This window comes from Oreochromis niloticus, unplaced genomic scaffold (genome assembly GCF_001858045.2).
Source record: "Oreochromis niloticus isolate F11D_XX unplaced genomic scaffold, O_niloticus_UMD_NMBU tig00007510_pilon, whole genome shotgun sequence".
Lineage (NCBI taxonomy): Eukaryota > Metazoa > Chordata > Actinopteri > Cichliformes > Cichlidae > Oreochromis > Oreochromis niloticus.
In genome coordinates this window covers 647,996-670,564 of record NW_020328614.1, presented here as the reverse complement: position 1 = coordinate 670,564, position 22,569 = coordinate 647,996, and the positions used below count along the sequence as shown (strand labels likewise).

Here is a 22,569-nt window from a genome sequence, read left to right as displayed (position 1 = left end):
AGTCTCAGCCACCCTCTCCAGTGCCAAAGTCCCTCCGTCTAACCTCACACTACAAGAAAAGAAGGCCGTCGCTGCCCTGAGCAAAGACCACAACATCACTATATTACCAGCGGATAAGGGAAGGTGCACCGTGGTCCTAAACACAACAGATTACCACACAAAGATCACTACTCTCCTCAGTGACAACAACACCTACGAAGCTTTAAAACGAGACCCCACAAGCAGCTACAAAAAGAAAGTTATAGCTTGCCTTCAAGACCTTGAAAAGGACAAAATCATTGACCGCCTCAAATATCACCGCCTTTATCCAGGGGATGCCATACCCTGCATTTATGGACTTCCTAAGATCCACAAGGAAGGGGTCCCACTTCAAGCAACTCAAAGAAGTCCAGACGCTTTTCTTTGCAAACTCCTTTGACTAGGTACAATACACTCAATGTTGACAACTTTTAACAGATTAAAAGAACATCTTCTTCCCGAGGCCAGATCCTTCCCAGTAATCTTCTAACTCTGCTGATCCCCTGGAACAAACAGTCTCTCCTGCAAGCATAATCAAACAGCTACAAGGCCTTGCAAACTATTATTTAAATGTTTGAACTCTCCCCTCTACATGAGTTTAACTGCTGCTTGTGTGTGTGTGTGTGTGCCTCGACCTCAGCATTCACTCTGTCTATAAGGACAGAGGCCAACTCTGCATGTGTGCAATAACCTAACTGAAACCATACATGTAATAAATGTTCTAATCAAATGGCACTACTCAAAGCTTAATAAAAGAATATAAATGAATAAAGGATAATGATGAATAACATGATATCTGTGTTTTGTAAGCATGTGCGGCCTTCTATGCTCTACGTCACTTCCCTCAACAGATCAGCCAGACATCCCGCTGACTGTAGCTTTTAACCCTTACTGACGTGAGCACAACTCCATAATAAGCACCAAGCGGCAATATGTATAAAGATGATCATGGTTACACCTGTAATGAACGATTATATGATTATACCAACACCTATAAATAGAAGATTAACATGAGGTTATAACAATCACTGTAATACAAACGTTAATGTAATGTCAATACCTTCAATAAATGCTTTAATGCAATGCTTATTATATGATTCTGATGCAATGATAAAATAACAGTAAAATATATCTTCTCACTCCCTAGACTCCCGTGTGTGTGTTCTCCTCCGACGTCCGTGCTCGTGCTCCCGGCAGTTGTGTTTCTGCACACCCTGTGCGTGCTGCCCTTCTGGTTCCTCGTTCCACCTGCAGGACAATAACAGAAGCAGCCGTTAAACACTGACCATGCGCACACACACGATCCGCAAATAATAATAATAATAATGATCACTACTGCTCACGGACCCCCGAGACCTCCCGAGCCGGGTCCGTGACACAAAAACACTTGAGTAAAAAGTTTGATAAAGTATCGGTTGACAACATGTGCTCAAAGTAAGAAAGTCAAAATAGTAACCTAACTGAACCTTGTGCTATAATAAAATAATATTAGTAGACAGGTCTACAAACTTAGTCTGGTGGTAAGAGGCACAAGGGCCTTGGAGGCACATTTGGCAGCCGGGGTTAGAGCTCAGACACCTGGGGCCTGGGGGGTTGGGGGGCTAACAACACTGACTGGTAAAGGAATCTACCATCCAAGTGTTACATGGTGAATGGAGCTGATAAAAAGGCCATAAACTACTTCCATTTGTTTAGTGGCGATTGCCAGTTTGGTTGGGTTTTTTTGAGACACAGAGAGTGAGAGATCCTGTCCTGCATTGCTTAAAAAAAAAGAAGAAGATATTTTCAGAGCTGTTGATATATGAAGCAGTGTTCATTGAAACATGGATCAACCCTGTTTTAGGCATTGAGTGTTGCATTGTGAGAGTTTCAATAAAAAGCCTGCAAACTCTTGCAATATGGTGGAGAGCAAAGCTACTTGTAGTATTGAAAATCGGTTTAATAAAAATGACATAAAAGACACATAAAGAACAATGTGTTTGTAAAACTAGCAGTAACATATGAGAACTATAAAACAGATTGTTTCCGCTATCGAAAAAGTCTGTGTTGTTAATCCTGAATGATTCTTGGTCACAACATTTACATAAGAAAAGAGTCATTTTACTCCACACGCACACTTGGAAAATCACATAGTTTAACCATAAAATCCCAGAATAGTTACTATTTGAGAATGTGGCAGCAAAATCATTAAAGAAAAAATATATTTCCATGACACGTTCATTTAAAAATATAAAAATGTGAAGTTTTTTGTGTAAAACATTAAAACAACAAAAACTTAAGACCTTAAGAATCTCGTGACGAATTTTGTGAATATCTAGATCATAGATGTTTGGATTTGAGGGTCTACAGGGCGAACACTGAGGCTGGGTATTAGAAATACAACATGGTAACATGAGACATGTTAACTCTGAGAGCACGAACATTTAGTTTAACGTGTGAGAGGTAAATGCATCACAGAAGCTAAAAAGGAGTTGCTTGTCCCTACATTCGTTCAAATAAATTACAAGAGATTTGCATAAGTTTGATGAATAATACAAAAAAAGGAGGTCAGTGAGATAGTTGAGATTATCTAAGTAAGACTCTATTGGAACCTGAAATGTTAAAGTACACTTACTGATTGTACTTTTATTTGATGAGCAAATGTGGATGCTCTAAAAGCACACTGAGTGATGAAAATGAAGCACACATTTGGAGAAACTGTGCTGTGCTATTGTGAAGGTTTCTGACAAAACGTGAATTGAATTGCTGTACAGCTGACTAAGGGGTCCTGTGATGGGCCATGTGCAATTACACAAAAGAACAAGTTTAAATTTCACCATAACGCTGACCGGAGAAAAGCCAGTTTGGGATTCTAATTGACATTACAACTGTTGCACATTACTGTAAAATCAGTGCTGTGATAGTTAGTTTAAGATCACCACCTGATTTAAAACACAGTCTAACATCAACATTCTTGCCCCTGAAAATAGGTCAGGTTGCCGAAAAATGTACTTTAAAATGAGATTTTCTTTTTGTTTCATTGGAACAGTAAAGTACCATAACAAAGAAATGAGTACACCTTTGTAGATATCACTGATATGGAGTTTTTCATGTTTTACATAAAGACTTAGGGCTGCTAGTTTCCTAGTGGCATTTTCTCATTTAAACCATGGTGACTTAAAAGTTTAGCAGCAAGACACTTGTTTCCTTTGTTCCATCAAACATTTCTTTCAGCCATCTGTGTTTATCAGAGCGATATGTGACTATTTTTTTTATTAAATCTCCAGAAAGTACACAAATACAAGATTAAATATTTTATTTATTTATCAAAGATACATAATTACACATTGATACAATGAACAAGGTGTCTATAACAATTACACATGGTGTAAGAAAAACATTATAAGATACAAATAAGTGTTTTATGATAATCTGAGATAGTTTTAAAAGCATAAGAATAAAAGTTTTTTTTTTTAAAAAATCATGCGTAGCGATGAGGCTCAAAACACCCCAATTAGACAAAGTAAAGGCGATCCGCGGTGTGAGCGGACCAAAAAACTTTCATCTGCTTTTAGCTGATAGAAAAAGATTTTGCTCTCTCTTAGGCTGAAGGCATAGCCCCAAAATCGGAATCTCCCTTGCATGGGGTTTTTTTTTTCCGGTAGAAAAGAAGAGTTACATTTAGGCCTAAATGTTAAATTATTTAACCTGAGTGAGAGCCAGCTGTCCATGCTTCCAAAGTCAGATGGCTTGTGAGAGACCAAAGCAAGTCTTAACCTCTGCGGGAGATCATAAAAATCCGAGCTGAGTGCGATTGGCTAACCGGGGTGCGAGGGGAACCGCCGGTTTGTTATGTGATTGGCAGCGGGGCAGTTAGGTACACCTGGGAGGCGGAGTTGGTCTCCGGCGCAAATTTTGAAACTAGGCAATGGAGCATTCGCTTGCTGAGCAAGGGAGCGATCAAGAAGGAGAAATTGTGCGCTGGTTGCGATTGCGGGCCGGTGCGGCTCGGAGCGAAGGGAGAACTTAGAGTTTTGCGCTGAATTTGAGAAAGAGCTAGTAAGGGGGATCGTTTGAAGAAAAAAGACTAAGGATTTTTCAGGATTTCCCCTGTTTTCGAATATAAGGTTTTGGGTATACGGGGGTTCCCTAGAAGTTATTCTAGGGGTTTTGGAGAAAAACGTGGAGGGTTTTTTCAGGAGGTTTCCTGGTTATTTGCCTAAGGATCGGGTGGGAGCCGCGGGGATCGCGAGTAAGAACTTAGAGTGTGGGCTGAATTTGAGAAAGAGCTAGTTTGGAGAAAAAAGAGAGGATTTTTTTTTTTCAGGATTTCCGTGTTAATATAAGCTTTTGGGAATAGAGGGGTAGCTAACAAGTTATTCTAGGGTTTTGGAGAAAAACGCGGAGGGTTTTTAAGGAGTTTAGCTAAGGATCGGGTGGGAGCCGCGGGGATCGCGAGTGTTTTTTTGCGACTCTGAGTTTGATTTTAAATCTCCTTGTTCGGATTAAACAAATGCATATAAATTGAAATAAAGTTTTCCCCAAAGGCATGCACCCTGTATGTCTAGCCATACTGAACGTTACAAAAGCACAAGTTTAACTAAGCACATTTACACTGGTTTAACACATTTTCACCCATAAACACGGTCCCAGACACAGGCGCGCTCATGGGCGCGCCTAGACACACAGGCGCGGGGGTGCGCACGCGGTGCGCGCTCACGTGCTGACCCACCACCAGATGGCGTTTTTTTAAGCATAAAAAAGTTTTTACTTTTTTAATAGCTTAAAAATAAAAGAATGCTAGTTGATATAAAAAAAAAATCTTTCTAAATAATCAGTTAGTAGGTTTTGGGGGGAAGAAAAAGCAATGACCTATGAACTAGCATATTTTTTATGAATATCATAATTTTTATGAAAATCATATTTTTTTTTATGAATATCATATTTTTATGAATATCATATTTTTATTACTTCCTTTATTACTTTATTACTTCCTGAGCTCATGAATATTTTATTGGGGGGGCATAAATCACTCAGTTTGACATAAGGGGTATAATATCACTCTCTATTGTATTCTTATTCATTTTTTATCTTCTTACTCTGTTTATACTTATATTTATATTGTATCCCATTCTTATTTATTTTATCTTTTTATCCTGTTTATATTCTTATTAGGTCATATCTCCAGTGTTTCCTCGGAGGGGGCTCTCTGCACCGGGGCTGTGATCGACCGTGGCTGCTGGGGCTCTGTGGGTCCTCTCAGCCTGGCTGGGGGGCTTCTTTGCCTCCTTCCTGCTGTGTGCCCAGCCCGGAGGCTGCGGTCTGTGACCAGCTCTCAGTGCAGACGGCTCCCTGTGATAGTGTTTCCTCACTTGGCTAATGCGTACCCAGCCCAATTTTACTCTTTAAGTGTGTGTGTGTGTGTGTGTGTGTGTGTGTGGTGGGGGGGGGGGTGGAGAGAATGTGTGTATCCATGACCGTTTCTGTTAATGAGAGTGTGGGGAATGAGTGGGAGGGTGGGGTGGGCTGCTTTTAACCATGTAAAGCACTTTGTGCTACAGTTTTTTTGTATGAAAAGTGCTTTATACATAAAGATTGATTGATTGATTGATTTTTTCAATAAACATTTCAAACTATGTTCATCTGGACGTAGCATTTTGTGGGAGAAACGCTTCTTCAGTCTGAGACTGAAGAAGTCATTTGCATGAGTGATGAAACATTTCTCCCACAAAACGCTACGTCCAGATGAACAGAATCAACTTTTGGAGAATGAGCTGTTCTGCATTCAATAAGATGTCACACAAATTATTTGTGCCACTCCAAAAAAATCATTTCTGTCCACTATAAAGGAGAACATCACAGCCTGATACCTGCAGGTCTGACAGCAGCAGGTGTATCACTGCTGTTTCTACCTGGAGACAGCAGTCGCCTCATTGTTCTGACACACAACACAAAACTATCCACAACACTACACACTAACTACACAAGACAACACATTAACTACACAAGACAGCACATTAACTACACACTCCAAACATGCTAAACGTCACAAATCTCTCACATCTCAAAACTCGCTCTCTCTCTCTCTCTCTCTCTCTTGCCGTCACTCCTAAAATTCCCCGCTCTTTCTAAACAACCAAATGTCATGTCGCCATATCATTTTTTGATTGGTCGACATGGTGCATTTTTCCACCAACAAAAAAGGGCTGTTTTTTGTTTTGTTTTTTTGCTCATAAGCAGAGAGGTCTTGCTGCGGTGTCCTTAGACAGTGATTGTGATTACCGTCCGCAGGGGTACACAGATTCAACCGTCTGTTTGTTGAAAAATAGTGACGGACCGCATTTTCTTGTTAGTAACTGTAACAGCGTTGTAACGATAGGAATAGTAATTAGTTAGATTACTCGTTACTGAAAAAAGTAACGGCGTTAGTAACACCGTTACTTGTAACGCCGTTATTCCTATCACTGGCTGTTTGTGATCCTCGCTCTCGGTAAGAGAGCAATATTGCATAGTAAGATTTTAAAAAAAACAACAGAATATTATTTTTTCCTCCACTTCTGCAAAAAGATTTTCTGCAACTGGAAGGACAGGTGCCCTAAAAAACTGGGTCCTTGCAGTCACATTTATGACATAAGGTGGAGCTCACTTCATGCCCCCTCATCACAATTGACACCCCCTCATGGACTTCTGAGGAGAACTCCTCAAATATTGTTATTTTTATTATCATCTCCCCATCAGTGATGGCTGCCAGCTTATTGTACTCTGCAATGAGTGGTTTAGCCACTCCCTCTTTTACATTCCAGATGATGACCCTGACCTGGTCGCACATTTTCAAAACTCGTATATGCAATGGTGGGTGTAACTGTCCCTGAGACAGTTAAAATAAAGTTGTTTATTTCATGTTTCTGTGATAGATTCATGCTTAATTTAGTTCATTTATTTATAAGATAAGATGATAAAAGTGTAACATTGATTAGGAAACATGTCTAAAATGTGTGATTACAAAATATGGGTTTGTTGAATATGTAAAGTGCTGTAAAGTTCGTATGAGGTGGAGTTTGTAATTGTCACATGACCAGAGTTTGGTTGAGAGCACAACCATGGCATGGTGGAGCTAGCATGGATACATGGCTACAGATGCATCTACAGCCTCAACGTTAATGTCATTCTGCATGTGGTCCAAGAGGCGCACACGGTATGGTTTCATTTATATTGTTTGTATAATGTTGCATACGTGTTCTACACTGGTAATGAAAGGACATTTTAGTGATATCCTGTCACGGTTCTGGGTCAGTGTTGACCCAGCATTTTGAGTTTCTTATATTTTGGTTTAATTTTGCATTATGGATTGTTTTCTTATTCTCTTGTAGTGCTTGTGTTGATGGTGGTGATGATAATGATGATGATTATTTGAGTTTCATGTTTCTGTTTATTCGTGTTTTAGGAATAGTAGTCTTGTGTGTCATATTCTGCCTCTCAGTCTGCGTCCTTGTTTAGTGGTTTATGGTTTCCTGTTTTGTTTTGAAGGCGTGTGCTTCATGTTAGTGTGTGCAGCTTTGTTCCCCCTGTCTCGTTAGCCTCATTTCTCCCAGCTGTGTCTCCCTCTTGTTGCCCATTCCCTGATTACTGGTGTGTGTATTTAAGCCCTGTGTGTTCTCCTGCCTGTTGCCGGTTTGTCTGTGTTACTCTGCGTCAGTCTGCGTTGCTCTGTGTTCCATGGTTCCTGTTCGTCGTCTGCGTCTCTCTGCCTCTCATCCCTTTTTCGTATGTTCCCAGGTCTGTTATGTTAGTTCTCCCAGTTTAGGTGTCATCAGTTATTTGTCATACTCCACTGCTTGTTGGCCACTACTCCACCCTGTAAATAAACTTCACCAGCATTTTCATCCACTGCTTGCATCTTGGGTCCTCCTTCCTCCAACACCACACGGCTCGCCTCAGCAGCCGTGACAGTACGAACCGGCCACAATGGACCCAGCAGCATTCAACCCGCCCAAGGAACTCCGGGAGGATATAGTTTACTCTGTGGACAGATTAATTAACGTTTGGCTGGAGCACGAGGGGAGGGAAGTTCGCCAAGCCATAGCTAATCGGCTACAGCGCTTGGTTTCCGGTCTCCCCTGGCTGCTCAGCTCACTTCACCCGCTCGCACAGGGTTTCATTCTGAACGAGCTCTGTCTTCACCCCCCGACTGCTACCACCCACCCTGCAACTCACGCTTCCCTGTCTGGTCCGACGGAGGATGTTCTGCCCGGCCCGTCAACCCAGCCTTCAAGAGGGAAACGGCGCTCACCCTGCCGACGCTCCTCGCCACAGTCGTACCTAGGGATTTCTGAGCGGCCGGCTGTGGTGAGTGGACAGGACAATATTATTGGTCTGAACTGCGGGCCTGTTTACTCCGGGGTAATGTGCTGTACGGCAAAGGACAATGACTGTTTATCACCTCAAGCTCAGTTAGCCGCCCGGCCAGAGACTCAGTTAGCCGCCCAGCCAGAGGCTCAGTTAGTCGCCCGGCCAAAAGTCCAGTCGCCACCTCCACCACATTCAGCCTCACAATCCATGGCTCAATTACAGCCACAGCCAGACGTATTACAAACCATGTTACAATCCCTAGCCCAGTCAGTAGCCCGGTTGGCAGAAGAATCATTAGCCTTGTCATCCGTTCAGTCCCCAACTTCTCCACCATTATTGTCTCAACCTTTACTTCAGTCGCCCTCAGCTCAGCCACCTGTTCAGCCATCATCTTCACTGACTCCTCCTGTACAGCAAGCTAGGTTGATTCAACCCGAGAGAAACCGTTGTTCACCCATTCGTTCCAGGCAGAGAGAAAAACCAAACAATCCTGTAGACATTCCTCAAGAGCTGGCCAGTTCTGAGACTGAGATACACTCCAGGGCCTCCCCAGAGGCTGGGTTTCAGCCCCCAGCAGACTCTGGACCCCTGGAGGTTAAGAAGCCAGCAGAGGACTGCACCCGGCCGCCGCTGCCTGAGCAGAGTCAATGCTCTGTGCAGCTGCAGTCTGCTGTGTGTTTGCCAGAGGCCCGTGTGCCTGCTGGTTCTGTTTTGTCCCTGCCAGAGGCCCGTGTGCCTGCTGGTCCTGTTCCGTCCCTGCCAGAGGCCCGTGTGCCTGCTGGTCCTGTTCCGTCCCTGCCAGAGGCCCGTGTGCCTGCTGGTCCTGTTCCGTCCCTGCCAGAGGCCCGTGTGCCTGCTGGTCCTGTTCCGTCCCTGCCAGAGGCCCGTGTGCCTGCTGGTCCTGTCCCGTCCCTGCCAGAGGCCCGTGCGCCTGCTGGTTCAGCTCTGTGTTTGCCAGGGGCCCCGGTGCCCACTGGTTCTGAGACTGTTTTAGCTGGGGGGCCCGAGGAGCCCGTCCAGCTTCCGGCCTCGTCAGCTGGAGGGCCCGAGGAGCCCGTCCAGCCTTCTGCTTCGTCAGCTGGAGGGCCCGAGGAGCCCAGCCAGCCTCCTGCCTCGTCAGCTGGAGGGTCCGAGGAGCCCGTCCAGCCGCCAGCTGCAGCCTCATCACCCTCGCCAGCTGCAGCCTCATCACCCTCGCCAGCTGCAGCCTCATCACCCTCGCCAGCTGCAGCCTCAACACCCTCGCCAGCTGCAGCCTCATCACCCTCGCCAGCTGCAGCGCCAGCTTCATCAGCGTCGCCTGCGGCGCCAGCTGCAGCCTCATCCTCATCTGCTACAGCGCCGCCAGCGGCAGCAGCCTCATCCGCACCGCCTGCAGAAGCCTCCTCATCTGCTTCAGCGCCGCCAGCAGCAGCAGCCACATCGGCGTCACCTGCTGCAGCGCCTCCGTCTCCGGCTTCCACGCCGCCACCAGCTGCAGCCTCAGAGTCTTCATCCTCGCCAGCTGCAGCCTCCTCATCAGCTGCATCACCCACGCCGTCGCCTGGTCCAGTTTCAGCTTCATCCGCGTCGCCTGGTCCAGCTTCAGCTTCGCCCGTGTCGCCTGCAGCAGCCGCAGCTTCATCCACGCCTGCAGCAGCCGCAGCCTCTGCATCCGCTTCGCCTTCGTCTGGTCCAGCCTCTGCTTCAGAAGCCTCTGCCTCGTCTGGTCCAGCCTCTGCTTCAGAAGCCTCTGCCTCGTCTGGGTCAGCCTCTGCTTCAGAAGCCTCTGCCTCGTCTGGTCCAGCCTCTGCTTCAGCTTCAGCTTCCGCCTCGCCTGGTCCAGCCTCCGAGTCTTCCGCCTCGCCTGGTCCAGCCTCCGAGTCTTCCGCCTCGCCTGGTCCAGCCTCCGAGTCTTCCGCCTCGCCTGGTCCAGCCTCCGAGTCTTCCGCCTCGCCTGGTCCAGCCTCCGAGTCTTCCGCCTCGCCTGGTCCAGCCTCCGAGTCTTCCGCCTCGCCTGGTCCAGCCTCCGAGTCTTCCGCCTCGCCTGGTCCAGCCTCATCGTTTGCTTCGCCATCACCTGATCCAGCTGCAGCCTCGTCCTCATCTGCAGCGCCACCATCTCCGGCTTCCACGCCGTCGCCTGCAGCGCCACCATCTCCGGCTTCCACGCCGTCGCCTGCAGCGCCACCATCTCCGGCTTCCACGCCGTCGCCTGCAGCGCCACCATCTCCGGCTTCCACGCCGTCGCCTGCAGCGCCATTCTCGTCTGGTCCAGCCTCCGAGCCTCCAGCTTCGCCTGGCCCAGATTCAGCATCAGCTCCAGCGTCGCCTGCAGCAGCAGCCTCCTCGTCGCCAGCTCCAGCGTCGCCAGCACCAGCACCAGCTTCAGCTACGGCTTCGTCCTCGCCTGGTCCAGCCTCCGCTTCAGCTTCAACGTCTCCTGCTCGTCCTGCTCGTCCTGTCAGTCCTGCTCGTCCGGTCCGGCCGCTTTCCAGGCCAATGACTGGACGTCCTTGCCGTCGTGGACGGCCCCCTTCCGGGCCGATGATTGGGCATCGCCGCCACTGCCTCCCGCGTGGCCGGCCTCCAGACTGCCTTCGTTTACCTCTCCGCCGTTGCCGCCAGCACGGTCGGCCCCAGAACTGTTTCTACACCGTTGCCGTCCACACGGTCGGCCCCCAGAACTGTTTCCACGCCATTGCCTACTGCGTGGCCGGTCTCCGGACCTGCCCCACTGCCGCTGCCTTTCGCATGGTCGGCCTCCGGAACTGAACTGTTTCGGCCTCCTGCGCTGTCGACCTCCGGGTCGACCCCCTGAACTTTTCATGGACTCTTGTTGAGCTTTGGTTTTGTTTTTTGATGTGTTTTCCTGTGTTTTTGAACGGTCTTCTTGTGTTTTTTTTGGACTGTTCGGACTATCTTGCTCCTTGTTTTTTGTTTGGTTTCTGTCCTCCGTCCTGGGCCCCCTCCGCCCGCCCTGGCTTGGTGCTCTGGTTTTGTTCTGTTTTTTTCCGTTTGGGGCTGTCGGGAGCCAGCCCTTGGAGGGGGGGTACTGTCACGGTTCTGGGTCAGTGTTGACCCAGCATTTTGAGTTTCTTATATTTTGGTTTAATTTTGCATTATGGATTGTTTTCTTATTCTCTTGTAGTGCTTGTGTTGATGGTGGTGATGATAATGATGATGATTATTTGAGTTTCATGTTTCTGTTTATTCGTGTTTTAGGAATAGTAGTCTTATGTGTCATATTCTGCCTCTCAGTCTGCGTCCTTGTTTAGTGGTTTATGGTTTCCTGTTTTGTTTTGAAGGCGTGTGCTTCATGTTAGTGTGTGCAGCTTTGTTCCCCCTGTCTCGTTAGCCTCATTTCTCCCAGCTGTGTCTCCCTCTTGTTGCCCATTCCCTGATTACTGGTGTGTGTATTTAAGCCCTGTGTGTTCTCCTGCCTGTTGCCGGTTTGTCTGTGTTACTCTGCGTCAGTCTGCGTTGCTCTGTGTTCCATGGTTCCTGTTCGTCGTCTGCGTCTCTCTGCCTCTCATCCCTTTTTCGTATGTTCCCAGGTCTGTTATGTTAGTTCTCCCAGTTTAGGTGTCATCAGTTATTTGTCATACTCCACTACTTGTTGGCCACTACTCCACCCTGTAAATAAACTTCACCAGCATTTTCATCCACTGCTTGCATCTTGGGTCCTCCTTCCTCCAACACCACACGGCTCACCTCAGCAGCCGTGACATATCCATTATTTTGCATTTTTTCTGTTCTGCTTGCACAAGACTGTTTATGGACACTGATATGAGAGACTGACAAGCTCAAAACATTTATGTTGTAAACTTTGTGTTTCTTCAGTTTTCATGGTGTCTGAAGAGTAATAAGAGTGTGTGAGAGAGAAAAATAAATTTCCGAAGACATCAGTATGATGCGTGGCCATTCTTTGTTGGACCCCTGTAGTTACAGTGGGGTCGGAAATAGAGGGGTGTCAGGCCAATTCCCAGTTATTTTCCTCAATGCTATTCTGAAAACAAAAAGGATGTCTTTCCATCTTCTACTCAAAGACAAGCTCAAACTTTTACAAGCCGTCAAGCCATTTGCTCAAATCTTAAAATCGGCGTACATCTCTGTGAGTGCTTCAGTTCAAAGTTGAGCCACGACTCGCTACCTGATCGATTTCAGGTGTTCGCAATTTCCTGTGATCTCTTCTCCCGCCATTACTTCCTAATTGTCCGAGCCCATGCACTCCACATTATGGAATCCTTGACTACCTTACGGAGGGCTGTTCACCTTTGCTAGCCACCAGTTATTTTCCTCTCCTTTAGGTGGCAATGTCACTTGGCGTTTTCTCTTTTTGCACTTGTCTTTGTCCTGTTTTCCTCCTCTCACCCCAAACGGTCGCGGCAGATGGCCCCGCCCCCCTTGAGCCTGGTTCTGCCGGAGGTTTCTTCCTGTTATAAAGAATTTTTTCCTTCCCACTGTTGCCAAAGAGGTTGCTCATAGGTGGTCAAACAATTGTTGGGTTTTTCCTATAGGTATTATTGCCGGGTCTTGATGCGACTGTCGCTGTGATTTGGCGCTGTACAAATAAGTTGAATTAAAAATCGAATTATTACCGCAGAGGTTTTCGATCTTTGTAACACACAGTTATTACTGCTTCTAGGGGATGCCTTCATTGAGGATCTGCCAGTCCCCTTCAAGGCCTTCCCCAAACCACAGCTCAGTTCACATCCAAGACATTCACCTTTATGTACTTAAACGCTGCCAAACCCAAAATCAGGACGTGGGAGCAGCTAGTGAATATACTGCTGCATGGGCTGGGCTGTAGTTACATCGTAAGGTTTAAAAACTGAGGTTTAAAATGAACAATGGTAATAAAAACCAAGAGAGGCTGACAGTGATCACTGACTGTTTTTAGGGGATTGTTGAGTTTAAATAGAACAAGACACAAAGCATTAAAACTAAAGATCGACCGATCCGATATTACGTATCGGTATCTGTCCGATACTGACATAAATTACTGGATCGGATATCGGAGTGAAATAAAAAATGTAATCCGATCCATTAAATATCAAAAAAGCACCTCAAAACTTGCAACACGGCGTAACTCGGCTCATAACCGTAGCACGTTGGAGCAGTATGCGTCACGTGATAGAGCGGCTGTGTGTATTTGTAGCCTCGCTACCAAACCAGCATTTCATCTCCGAGGAAGTTATCCCAGAGAGAAGTAAAGCAAGTGTGTAAGTTCATCTCTGAATGTTTGTAAAGCGTTCCAGCGTTAAGCTTAACAACCGATATATGGAGTGACTGCCTCTTCTCTCTCTCTCCCTCCCTTCCCACTGCTACTTCAATTGTGAAACTGCTTAATGATCAGCTGATTGGCTTTTCTGTCGTGAGTCCGTCTCTCTTCTTTGTTTTTGGTCCACTTTGCACCAGAAAGAGGAAACCAGCGGCTGAACAACAGCAGCACCTTTAAGCTTGATAAGCTGTTGTTAGAATTTATTTAATATTACTTTCTAGACCAGGATCCTTTTCTACGCAGCTGACGTAGCTAACTGTGCAGGGGCGGATCTAGCAAAGTTTAGCCAGGGGGGCCGATAGGGCATTAACAGGGAAAAGGGGGCACAAAGACATACTTTCCTTTCTTATTCTCATTTAAAATGTCTAGCTTTTAATAAATAATTGAATCTGAATCTTACACCCAAAGTTTTAATCTGATGTAAAATGTATAGAAGTCCATTACTGTATATAGTAACTGTTAAGTCTAATATACCCTAGTAAGCTATAGTACTTTTTCCTTTGGGAAGGTACCATCTGTGAATTCTGCAATTCTGTTGAAGAAAGATGTTGAATCTATTTAATTATTCTTGAAAAATAATTTATTTCTGTGCATTTTCTTTTCACACTGCATCAAATTAAAGTTGATTACGTCGATTAAGCATCATGAGGTGGAGGGTGGGGGGTGGTTCCCTATTTTTTTTTTGCTGGGAGTTTGCAACCCTATTAGTTAGGTTGCTTAATATTTCTGCTAAGTACTCTTTAAAATACCAGAATAGGGAGGATGGAGTAGGTTTAAGTTTATTAGATTGATCAGTATTGCTGAACTATGAAATATTTTGGGTGCAGTGTATTTTTTACATACAGGTATAACAGAATAGCTTTAGTGTTGTTGTTTATTTAAACTTGAGTATGAACTTATACAAAATGCAGCAAGATATTAAAAAAACTGTTTTATTCATTAAAAAACACACTATATCGGATTCGTTACGACCCGGCTCATAGCCGCAACATAAAAGAAGATGAATACCAGATTGTGGGATGAGAAGAGGCTTTATCTTAAAAATGGACAACCAGGTTGGCTAAAAATGGCTGGTGCCGCTAAGGCAAACACAACAAAAGAGATGGACAAAATGGTGAACGGAGAACTAAACTATACTGGGAAAACTAAACTACTGACCCTGAACAGAAACACAAACCTGAACACGAATAACAGCGAGCAGAAAACAGATGACGGTTGGGCAGCAGGGAAACACACAGATGAGACATGGTGGATACACAGACGGACCAGCCCAAAAAAAAAAAAAAAACACAAAGACAAAGGACGCGACTTAAATACACACAGGGAAACACAGGGAGATTACACACAGGTGGGGAACACAGCTGGGAATAATCAACAAGACGAGACAGAGGTAAAACTGAACACACTCACATGAGACGCAGACCTTCACAATAAAACAGGAAACGAGAACAAATCCTTAAACATAACATAAAACAACACACTGACAACATTAAATCATAACAATATCGGTATCAGCAGATATCCAAATTTATGATATCGGTATCGGACATAAAAAAGTGGTATTGTGCCATCTCTAATTAAAACATGTTAAAAACACAACGGCATTAATAAACGTTGAGTCATTCGGAACCGGAAGCAGAGTTCGTACGTCATTACTTAAAGACTGGATACTCGCACATTTACACCTAGTGGCAATTTGGATTATCCAATTAACCTATCCCCACAAACTGCATGTCTTTGGACGGTGGGAGGAAACCGGAGTACCTGGAGGGAACCCCCGGCTTGATGGTGGAATTGAACTCAGGACCTTCTTGCTGTGCGGCAACAGTGCTAACCACCGTGCCACCGTGCTGCCACTGAATTTAAATTTTATTGCAAAATTACAGCTAGATTGGACAGTGGACTTGTACTTATTAAGCTCCACAACTGTCAGATACACATAAGCAGTGTTGGTCAAGTTACTAATGGTAATTAGCTACTAAGTACTGATTACTTGTCCAAGAAGTAATCCAATTACTTTACTGATTACTTATTTTTCAAATTAATTAGTTAGTTACTTTTTAAAAACATGATACACAACCTGAATACGTAATAAAGCAATAGACCTTTCAGCCCAATTCTGTTTTTTCTGCATAATCCATCATATAAAATGTAATCAAATGAAAAAGTCTCTTTTTAAAACTTCATCATCATCATCATCATCATCATTGTTTATTTGTATAGCACTTTAAGAACACACCAGGCAGACCAAAGTGCTGAACAACACAGATCAAAACAACTACCAAATTAAAAATACGATAAAATCATTACAAACAATAAAATAAATAAGAAGGTGTCAGTTTCCTACAGAGTTAAAAGCCAGGGAATAAAAATAGGTTTTCAATCTGGACTTAAAGACCTGCACTGATGACGCTTGTCTAATTTGGAGGGGAAGGTTATTCCAGAGCATCGGAGCCACAATTGAAAAAGCTCGGTCTCCTCTGCATTTCAGCCGCGACTTAGGGACCGACAGCAACAGCTGCTCAGCTGAACGGAGCGACCGAGGAGGAACATGTGGCTTCAGCAAATCAGATAAGTAGACAGGAGCTAGACCATTTAAAGATTTAAAAACCAATAAAAGGACTTTAAAACGAACCCTAAATTCAATGGGAAGCCAATGCAAGGAAGCCAGAACCGGAGTGATGTGATCGAATTTCCTACTACCGGTTAAAAATCGTGCCGCCGCATTTTGCACTAACTGCAGGCGTGACAAGGTGCCCGACCCGACCCCTATTAAAAGGGAATTACAATAGTCCAGACGTGAGGTGATAAAAGCATGAATAAGAGTTTCCAAATTGGGTTTGGAAAGGAAAGGCTTAACCTTCGACAGGCGTCTGAGGTGATAAAAAGCTGGTTTTACCAGCGCATTTACATGACCTTCAAAAGTAAGCGCGGAATCAAGTTTAACACCAAGATTAGTGATTGAACTTTTTAGATGAGAGGTCAAATCACCAAAATCAACATCTGGGGTATCAGTAGAACAATGCAGCCATATGAAATTGCTTCCGTTTTGCGACCATTAAAATTCAAAAAATTACTTGCCATCCATAATTTAATATCGCTAAGACAGTCAAGCAGTGATTGACATGGGTAGGTATCCAAATGACTAAAAGGTAAATAAAGCTGACAGTCATCGGCATACAAATGAAATGACACTCTGTGTTTACGAAAAATCGCACCAAGGGGGAGTAAGTACAGTGAGAAAAATAATGGCCCAAGGATAGATCCCTGGGGCACACCCCAAAGCAGAGGGGCCACAGAGGAAGCAGCCAGTCCCACCTTGACACAAAAACTCCTTTCGGAAAGATATGATTTTATCCATGACAATGCCAAATTAGAAATTCCCACACAGTGGTGTAAGCGGGAGATCAGCAGGTCGTGGTCCACTGTGTCAAATGCAGCTGTCATGTCCAATGTTGTGTCCTTGGGCAAGACACTACTGGTGGTGGTCAGAGGGCCTGGTGGCGCCAGTGTCCGGCAGCCTCGCCTCTGTCAGTGTGCTCCAGGGTGGCTGTGGCTACAATGTAGCTTGCCATCACCAGTGTGTGAATGTGTGTGTGAATGGGTGAATGACTGGATATGTAAAGCGCTTTGGGGTCCTTAGGGACTAGAAAAGCGCTATATAAATACAGACCATTTACCATTGATAATTTTCAAGATATAAGGTCCAATGATCGGAAATACTTTTTGGAGAAAGCGGGGAGTAACAACATCATTCTGGGAGCCACAGGGCTTAGCATGTAGCACCAACTCCTCTACATCATGCAGTGAAATCGGTGCAAAAGCAGAGAATAGGCTTGAGCAAGGAGCATGCATGGCCGGATCAACAATAGGTGGGATTAGAGGCCTCAGGCTAGCAATCTTGTCCACAAAAAAGGTAATAAACTTATTGCACATAGCCTCAGAGGACGGCAAAAGGTCGTAACCCTCCAAGTTAAGTACAGAATTTATCGTATTGTATAAAACACGAGGGTTATGAGAGTTGGCCGAAATAAGTTGAGAAAAGTAGAAGTGTTTATCGGCCTTAACTGCCCACTGATAAGTTTTCCAACTAATCTTTAGGGCTTCCAGGGAGACATGCAATCTATGTTTTTTCCACTGTCTTTCACAATTCCTACATTGTCTTCAAATAGCTCGGGTACGATCTGTTAACCATGGACTAGTCTTAGATTTAATTTTCTCAGTCTCAAAGGGGCAACAACATCAAGCACAGATTTCCAAGCAAAGTCAAAATATAAAAGTAGGTCATCTGCAGTGGGCAACTCAGGGGCATAAGACATTAATTTGTCAAACAGTATAGAAAACCGTTCGGCAGAATCAGAGCCAAAGGCACGATAACATCGAACAGGTGCAGCCTGATTTGCAAAAGCGTTAGAAGGAGCAATATCAAATAAGATAGGCATATGATCAGAGAATACTGCATCTTCAACACAAACATTGCAAACAGATAAACCATGAGATAAAACTAAGTCCAGTGTGTGACCACATTCTTGAGTGGCACCACTAACAGATTGGACAAAATTAACAGAGTTCCCTAAAGCAAGGAAGTCCTTGGCCAGGGGCTTCCCCGGACAGCAAACGTGTATGTTAAAATCACCAAGCAGGAGTATCTGGTCATACCGTGATGCACAATCAGCAAGAAACTCTGAGAACTCTGATAAGAACACCTTGTTATATTTCGGTGGGCGATAAACAATCGCACATAACAACGAAGGCGAGTGGCCCAGTTTACATAAACAGAGTTCAAAACTGGTGTAGTGAGACGAAGGGAAAAGCTGCTTCAAGTCCAAGTGAGCCTTAAAAACAGCAGCAAGCCCTCCTCCGCGACCCGAAGCTCTCTGAACATTAAAAAAGGTACAGTCAGCGGGTACTAGTTCAATGAAAGCGCTTAACTCACCGGGAGAAATCCAGGTTTCAGTCAGGAAGAGCAAATCCAGAACACGAGAAAGAAAAAAATCCTTTAATATTAAGGTCTTGTTTGCCACCGACCTGGTATTTATTAGACCCAGCCTGAGAGAAACTGGGTCCAAAACTTCAGAGGCATTAGCAACCAGATCCACAGGTCGAAGATTTTTCTTGTCAACTCCGCGCCAGCGCATATGTCGTAGAGGAGAGAGTTTTGCAGGACCATTTTCGAAAGACCCAACAACAGAAACCAGCCAGGTGTCCACCGGATCCAAGGCACGCAATGGCACCATGAGTCGTGGACAAAAACGGCGGATGCAGCGGAGCTCATGGGGAAAATTAGAAATCCAGGATTTCAGCTTCACAAGACGACCTCCACGGTTACCCCGTCTCCTGTGTCGCTTCCGCAGATCCGGTGACGGTGGTAGGGAACGCCAGTAAGGTGGTATTGGTTCCAGATAGGGAGGAAAAAAGCCTTGGTTGTCATATTCAGGCCGGTCAGACATCCGGATGGATAAACCTATCTCCAATAATGTCTGGCGATCATAGGAAAAAGTGCAACACAAATGTAACGCAAAGTTAACTAAAAACAATAAAACAAAACAAATAAAGGAGAGCGATAGACGGCGTGCCGAACACACAGGCGCCATCTTGAATGGTCTAAGTTTAAGAATTCAAAAGATTCAAACACAAAAAAACTTGTTGTATTAGTTTTAATCTTTTGACTTTATGCACATTGCATCAAGCAAAAATTAAAGTATATGCAGCTGTCTTTGACTACTACACTCACTCTTTTAAATGGATGCATTAATTAATGTGCTTAAATGTATTTTCACCTGTTTAGCAGGAGTGGGGCCGGTGGAGGTTTGCCCAGTGTTGCAGTCATGTCAGTGGGAGGATCCAGGGGTTTCTCTGTGAATGTCACATTCCTCTGGCAGCGTGCTCCGTGCTCGCTCAAATTGAAATTTACTTTTTCGCTGTAGAAAGAAGTTTTCTTGAGTGTACAGTGGACTCCAATGTTTTGTCACTTTTTATAGAATCAAACTCAAAGTAATGTGAGTACTTACAATCTCTAAATGCTGCATGGTCGTACTCTCTCCCACTTGATATATTATCCGTTGTTGATCTGCACGTCTGTTACCATGGACGTCACACTTGTACGTCATTGTCATGAGACACTCTCAAAAACAAACACGGTTTAGTAACGCAGTAACGCAGCGTGCTTATGGGAAAGTAACAGTAATCTAATTACTTTTTTGTAACAGCGATCCCTTACATTACTCGTTACTTGAAAAAAGTAATCGGATTACTTGTAACACGTTACTGCCTATCTCTGCACCTAAGTATGTCATTGTTTTAATCCAGAGTTACTCATATAAGGTTATGCATTTGTTCCTAAGAGATGCTCCAGCTCCTCATATAAGTGAGGTAATACAGGTGGATGTCAGTAATGTGGGTGCTGGAGCTGCTCTTCTACCTAGCAACACCCTTCGTGTTTTCATTAACTAACATGCACAAAATAAAACGTGGTATTTATTGTTTTAAAATTGATTTCATAAAAGTATTTGACTTAATTTGGCACAAATGACTTCATTACAGAATTCTTTAGTGTAGTAAAATTTATAAGAGAACATTGTTGAGCTGTTAGAATTGGAGACAATCCAACTGAATGCTTCACCCAGATGTATGAAGATGAAGATCGTCACGATTGAAATGAGCTGTTTAGGGTCCATGGTCACACGTTCCAGCGCTTTAACCATGAGTGAGCTCATGTCATAAATAAATGTATCATAATAAATATCTAATAATATCATAACAGCAGCAAATATTCATTATATTAGTACAGACTTCAGTCTTTCATGGGTTCAGTGCTGTTAACTGTTTTTGAACAAACTTTATTTTCTGCATTTGTTAACAAGTATTAACAAACTGTATTAACCTTCATGGATTAACACATCTGTATGTGTTTAAACATGCCCCCCCCAACAACAGCCCCTTAGTGAGACAGAACAAACAAAAATCCTTTTCCCATAAAGGCAAATCAAACAAGGCAAATAGAATCACATGGGGTAATACTGCTGGGTCCAGAGGGTCAGAGATAATGACTCATTCTCAGCAATGTTGGGGTTTAAAAACCAGACTAGATCTCCATCCACACTCAGCAGTGTGACTGTCACTGCAGTTATTTCAGTGGCTGAGGTTTGATCTGTGTTGTTTACCAAAGAGCAACAAAAGCTGTTTAACATGATTCATTTTTAATTCGGACAAAAACATTGTGATTTTTGTCTTTAAAGTGTGTACAGCAGTCTGTGACATCACTGATGAATCCACCAGTTCTTTTTGAGCCTGTTATCACTACACAAACGTTTGTTTAGTCTTTCCTGAAAAATAAGGTCAAAAACATGGCACAGTCAGACATCCCACACTGGGTAAAGGGAGTTACACCTACTGTAGCTCTCAGTGATTTTAGAAAATATCAGTAGTTACAGACTACAGCGGTGTATCCCAGCACTGATGTTAAGTCAAACATGGGAACATTCAGAACAGAAATAACTTTTTGTAACAGCTGCATTAAACTTGGAGCTGATTTAGAAACATCACCTCGGAGCACTGTATGTTACTGTAATGTTTTACACTGAACGACAAACTTTACTGTTGTCTATAGTTTAGTGTTCAGTGCTGAAAGCAGGATTGGGATTTTGTAAATGTGTAAGTTATTGACTTTGTGGAGATCAGAGTACATGAGTGCATTTCAAACACGTGGCTGTTACAGTGTATGTGGGTGGGGACGATCAGCCGATATTTAGCAGGAGGTGACACTGAGAATTATCACAACCAGTCATGGACCGTCTCTGGATCCTGAGCTGCACTCTGTGTGTCCTTCTGAGCTGGATGCATGTGGATCAAGCGGTGGCTGAACCGTGAGTTTGTCTTCAGCGTGTTTTTGTCTGTGTGAGTTGTTCACTGCAGTAACTGCTGTATGTGCAATGCTGTATGCAGCCAGTACCTGGTGGCCATTCCTGCAGTTATTGAAGCTGGAGCTGAGGCCAAATTCTGTGCAACTCTCCGACAGCCCAGTGGGACTCTGGTCATGACTGTCACTTTGAAGTCCCGAGAGAAGAACACGACCTTATTCACGCATACGTCAAATGAGGCCTTTCAAACCTGTGTTCAGTTTAAGGTCCGCAACCAGCACTTTCACACACAAAGTGTGTTTGTTAGTTTTTTAACGTAAGCATTATTGGCTTTAACGACTATCTACAATATCCCACTGTCCCAGGCTCCTTTGGTACAAAAGGAGGTGCAACATTTTAAGGTGGAGGTACGAGGAGACACATTTTACTCCAAACAAGTCAGAAAAGTGATGATCCGAGCGTCTGATCCCTTCACATTCATCCAAACAGACAAACCCATCTACCTCCCTGGACAAAAAGGTAACAATGTGTTGTTAAGTTATATATGACATGTAGTTCATTCAAATTCTATCGTCATGAGCCAGCTGCTCCACCATCACCACCACCTAAAAATAATAATACTAATAATAATTTCCCCTAGGGATCAATAAAGTATTCTGATTCTGATCTCCAATTTGTGTAACAAGGTTTATGGTCCAAAATTTGGACACACATACAGTGATTGATGTGAAAGTTGTGCTTCATTTAGCAAACACTTTTCAAGATATTTCATACGGTCCATCAACCGAGATGTTTGTTCGCACTTTGAAATCTGAGTCCATCTTTGAATATAACTAATTTAAAAATTCACAGTAATGCAAAATAAAACATGCAGAATTCTTAAAGTGCACAACTCCCCCCAAAGGACAAAGGCCAAATTATATTACTCAGACATGATTTATTTTTTGTACCATCTGTCCCTGATTACAGTCAAATTCATTTTATGTGAAAGTTTAATGGTTTTATCTTATAATAGTTTTATTGTTCACAATTAAATTATGTTCAAACATGGAATTCAAAGCATCAAAAATCATGAGGGAAGGATATGGAGGGCCACGGGTG

The 22,569-nt window shown here is 44.1% G+C and overlaps 1 protein-coding gene across 1 annotated transcript in view; it reads left to right on the top strand.

Annotated features, from left to right (window-relative positions):
- Positions 1-21,313: 21,313 nt before the first annotated feature.
- Positions 21,314-22,569, top strand: part of LOC102076087 (alpha-2-macroglobulin) — a 47,842-nt gene continuing 46,586 nt past the window's right edge. The window contains exons 1-3 of the mRNA XM_019357193.1: positions 21,314-21,474; positions 21,554-21,734; positions 21,834-21,987. Of these exons, the coding sequence (XP_019212738.1) occupies positions 21,395-21,474; positions 21,554-21,734; positions 21,834-21,987 (415 nt within the window). The 5' untranslated portion in view covers positions 21,314-21,394. The remainder of the gene's footprint in view (positions 21,475-21,553; positions 21,735-21,833; positions 21,988-22,569) is intronic.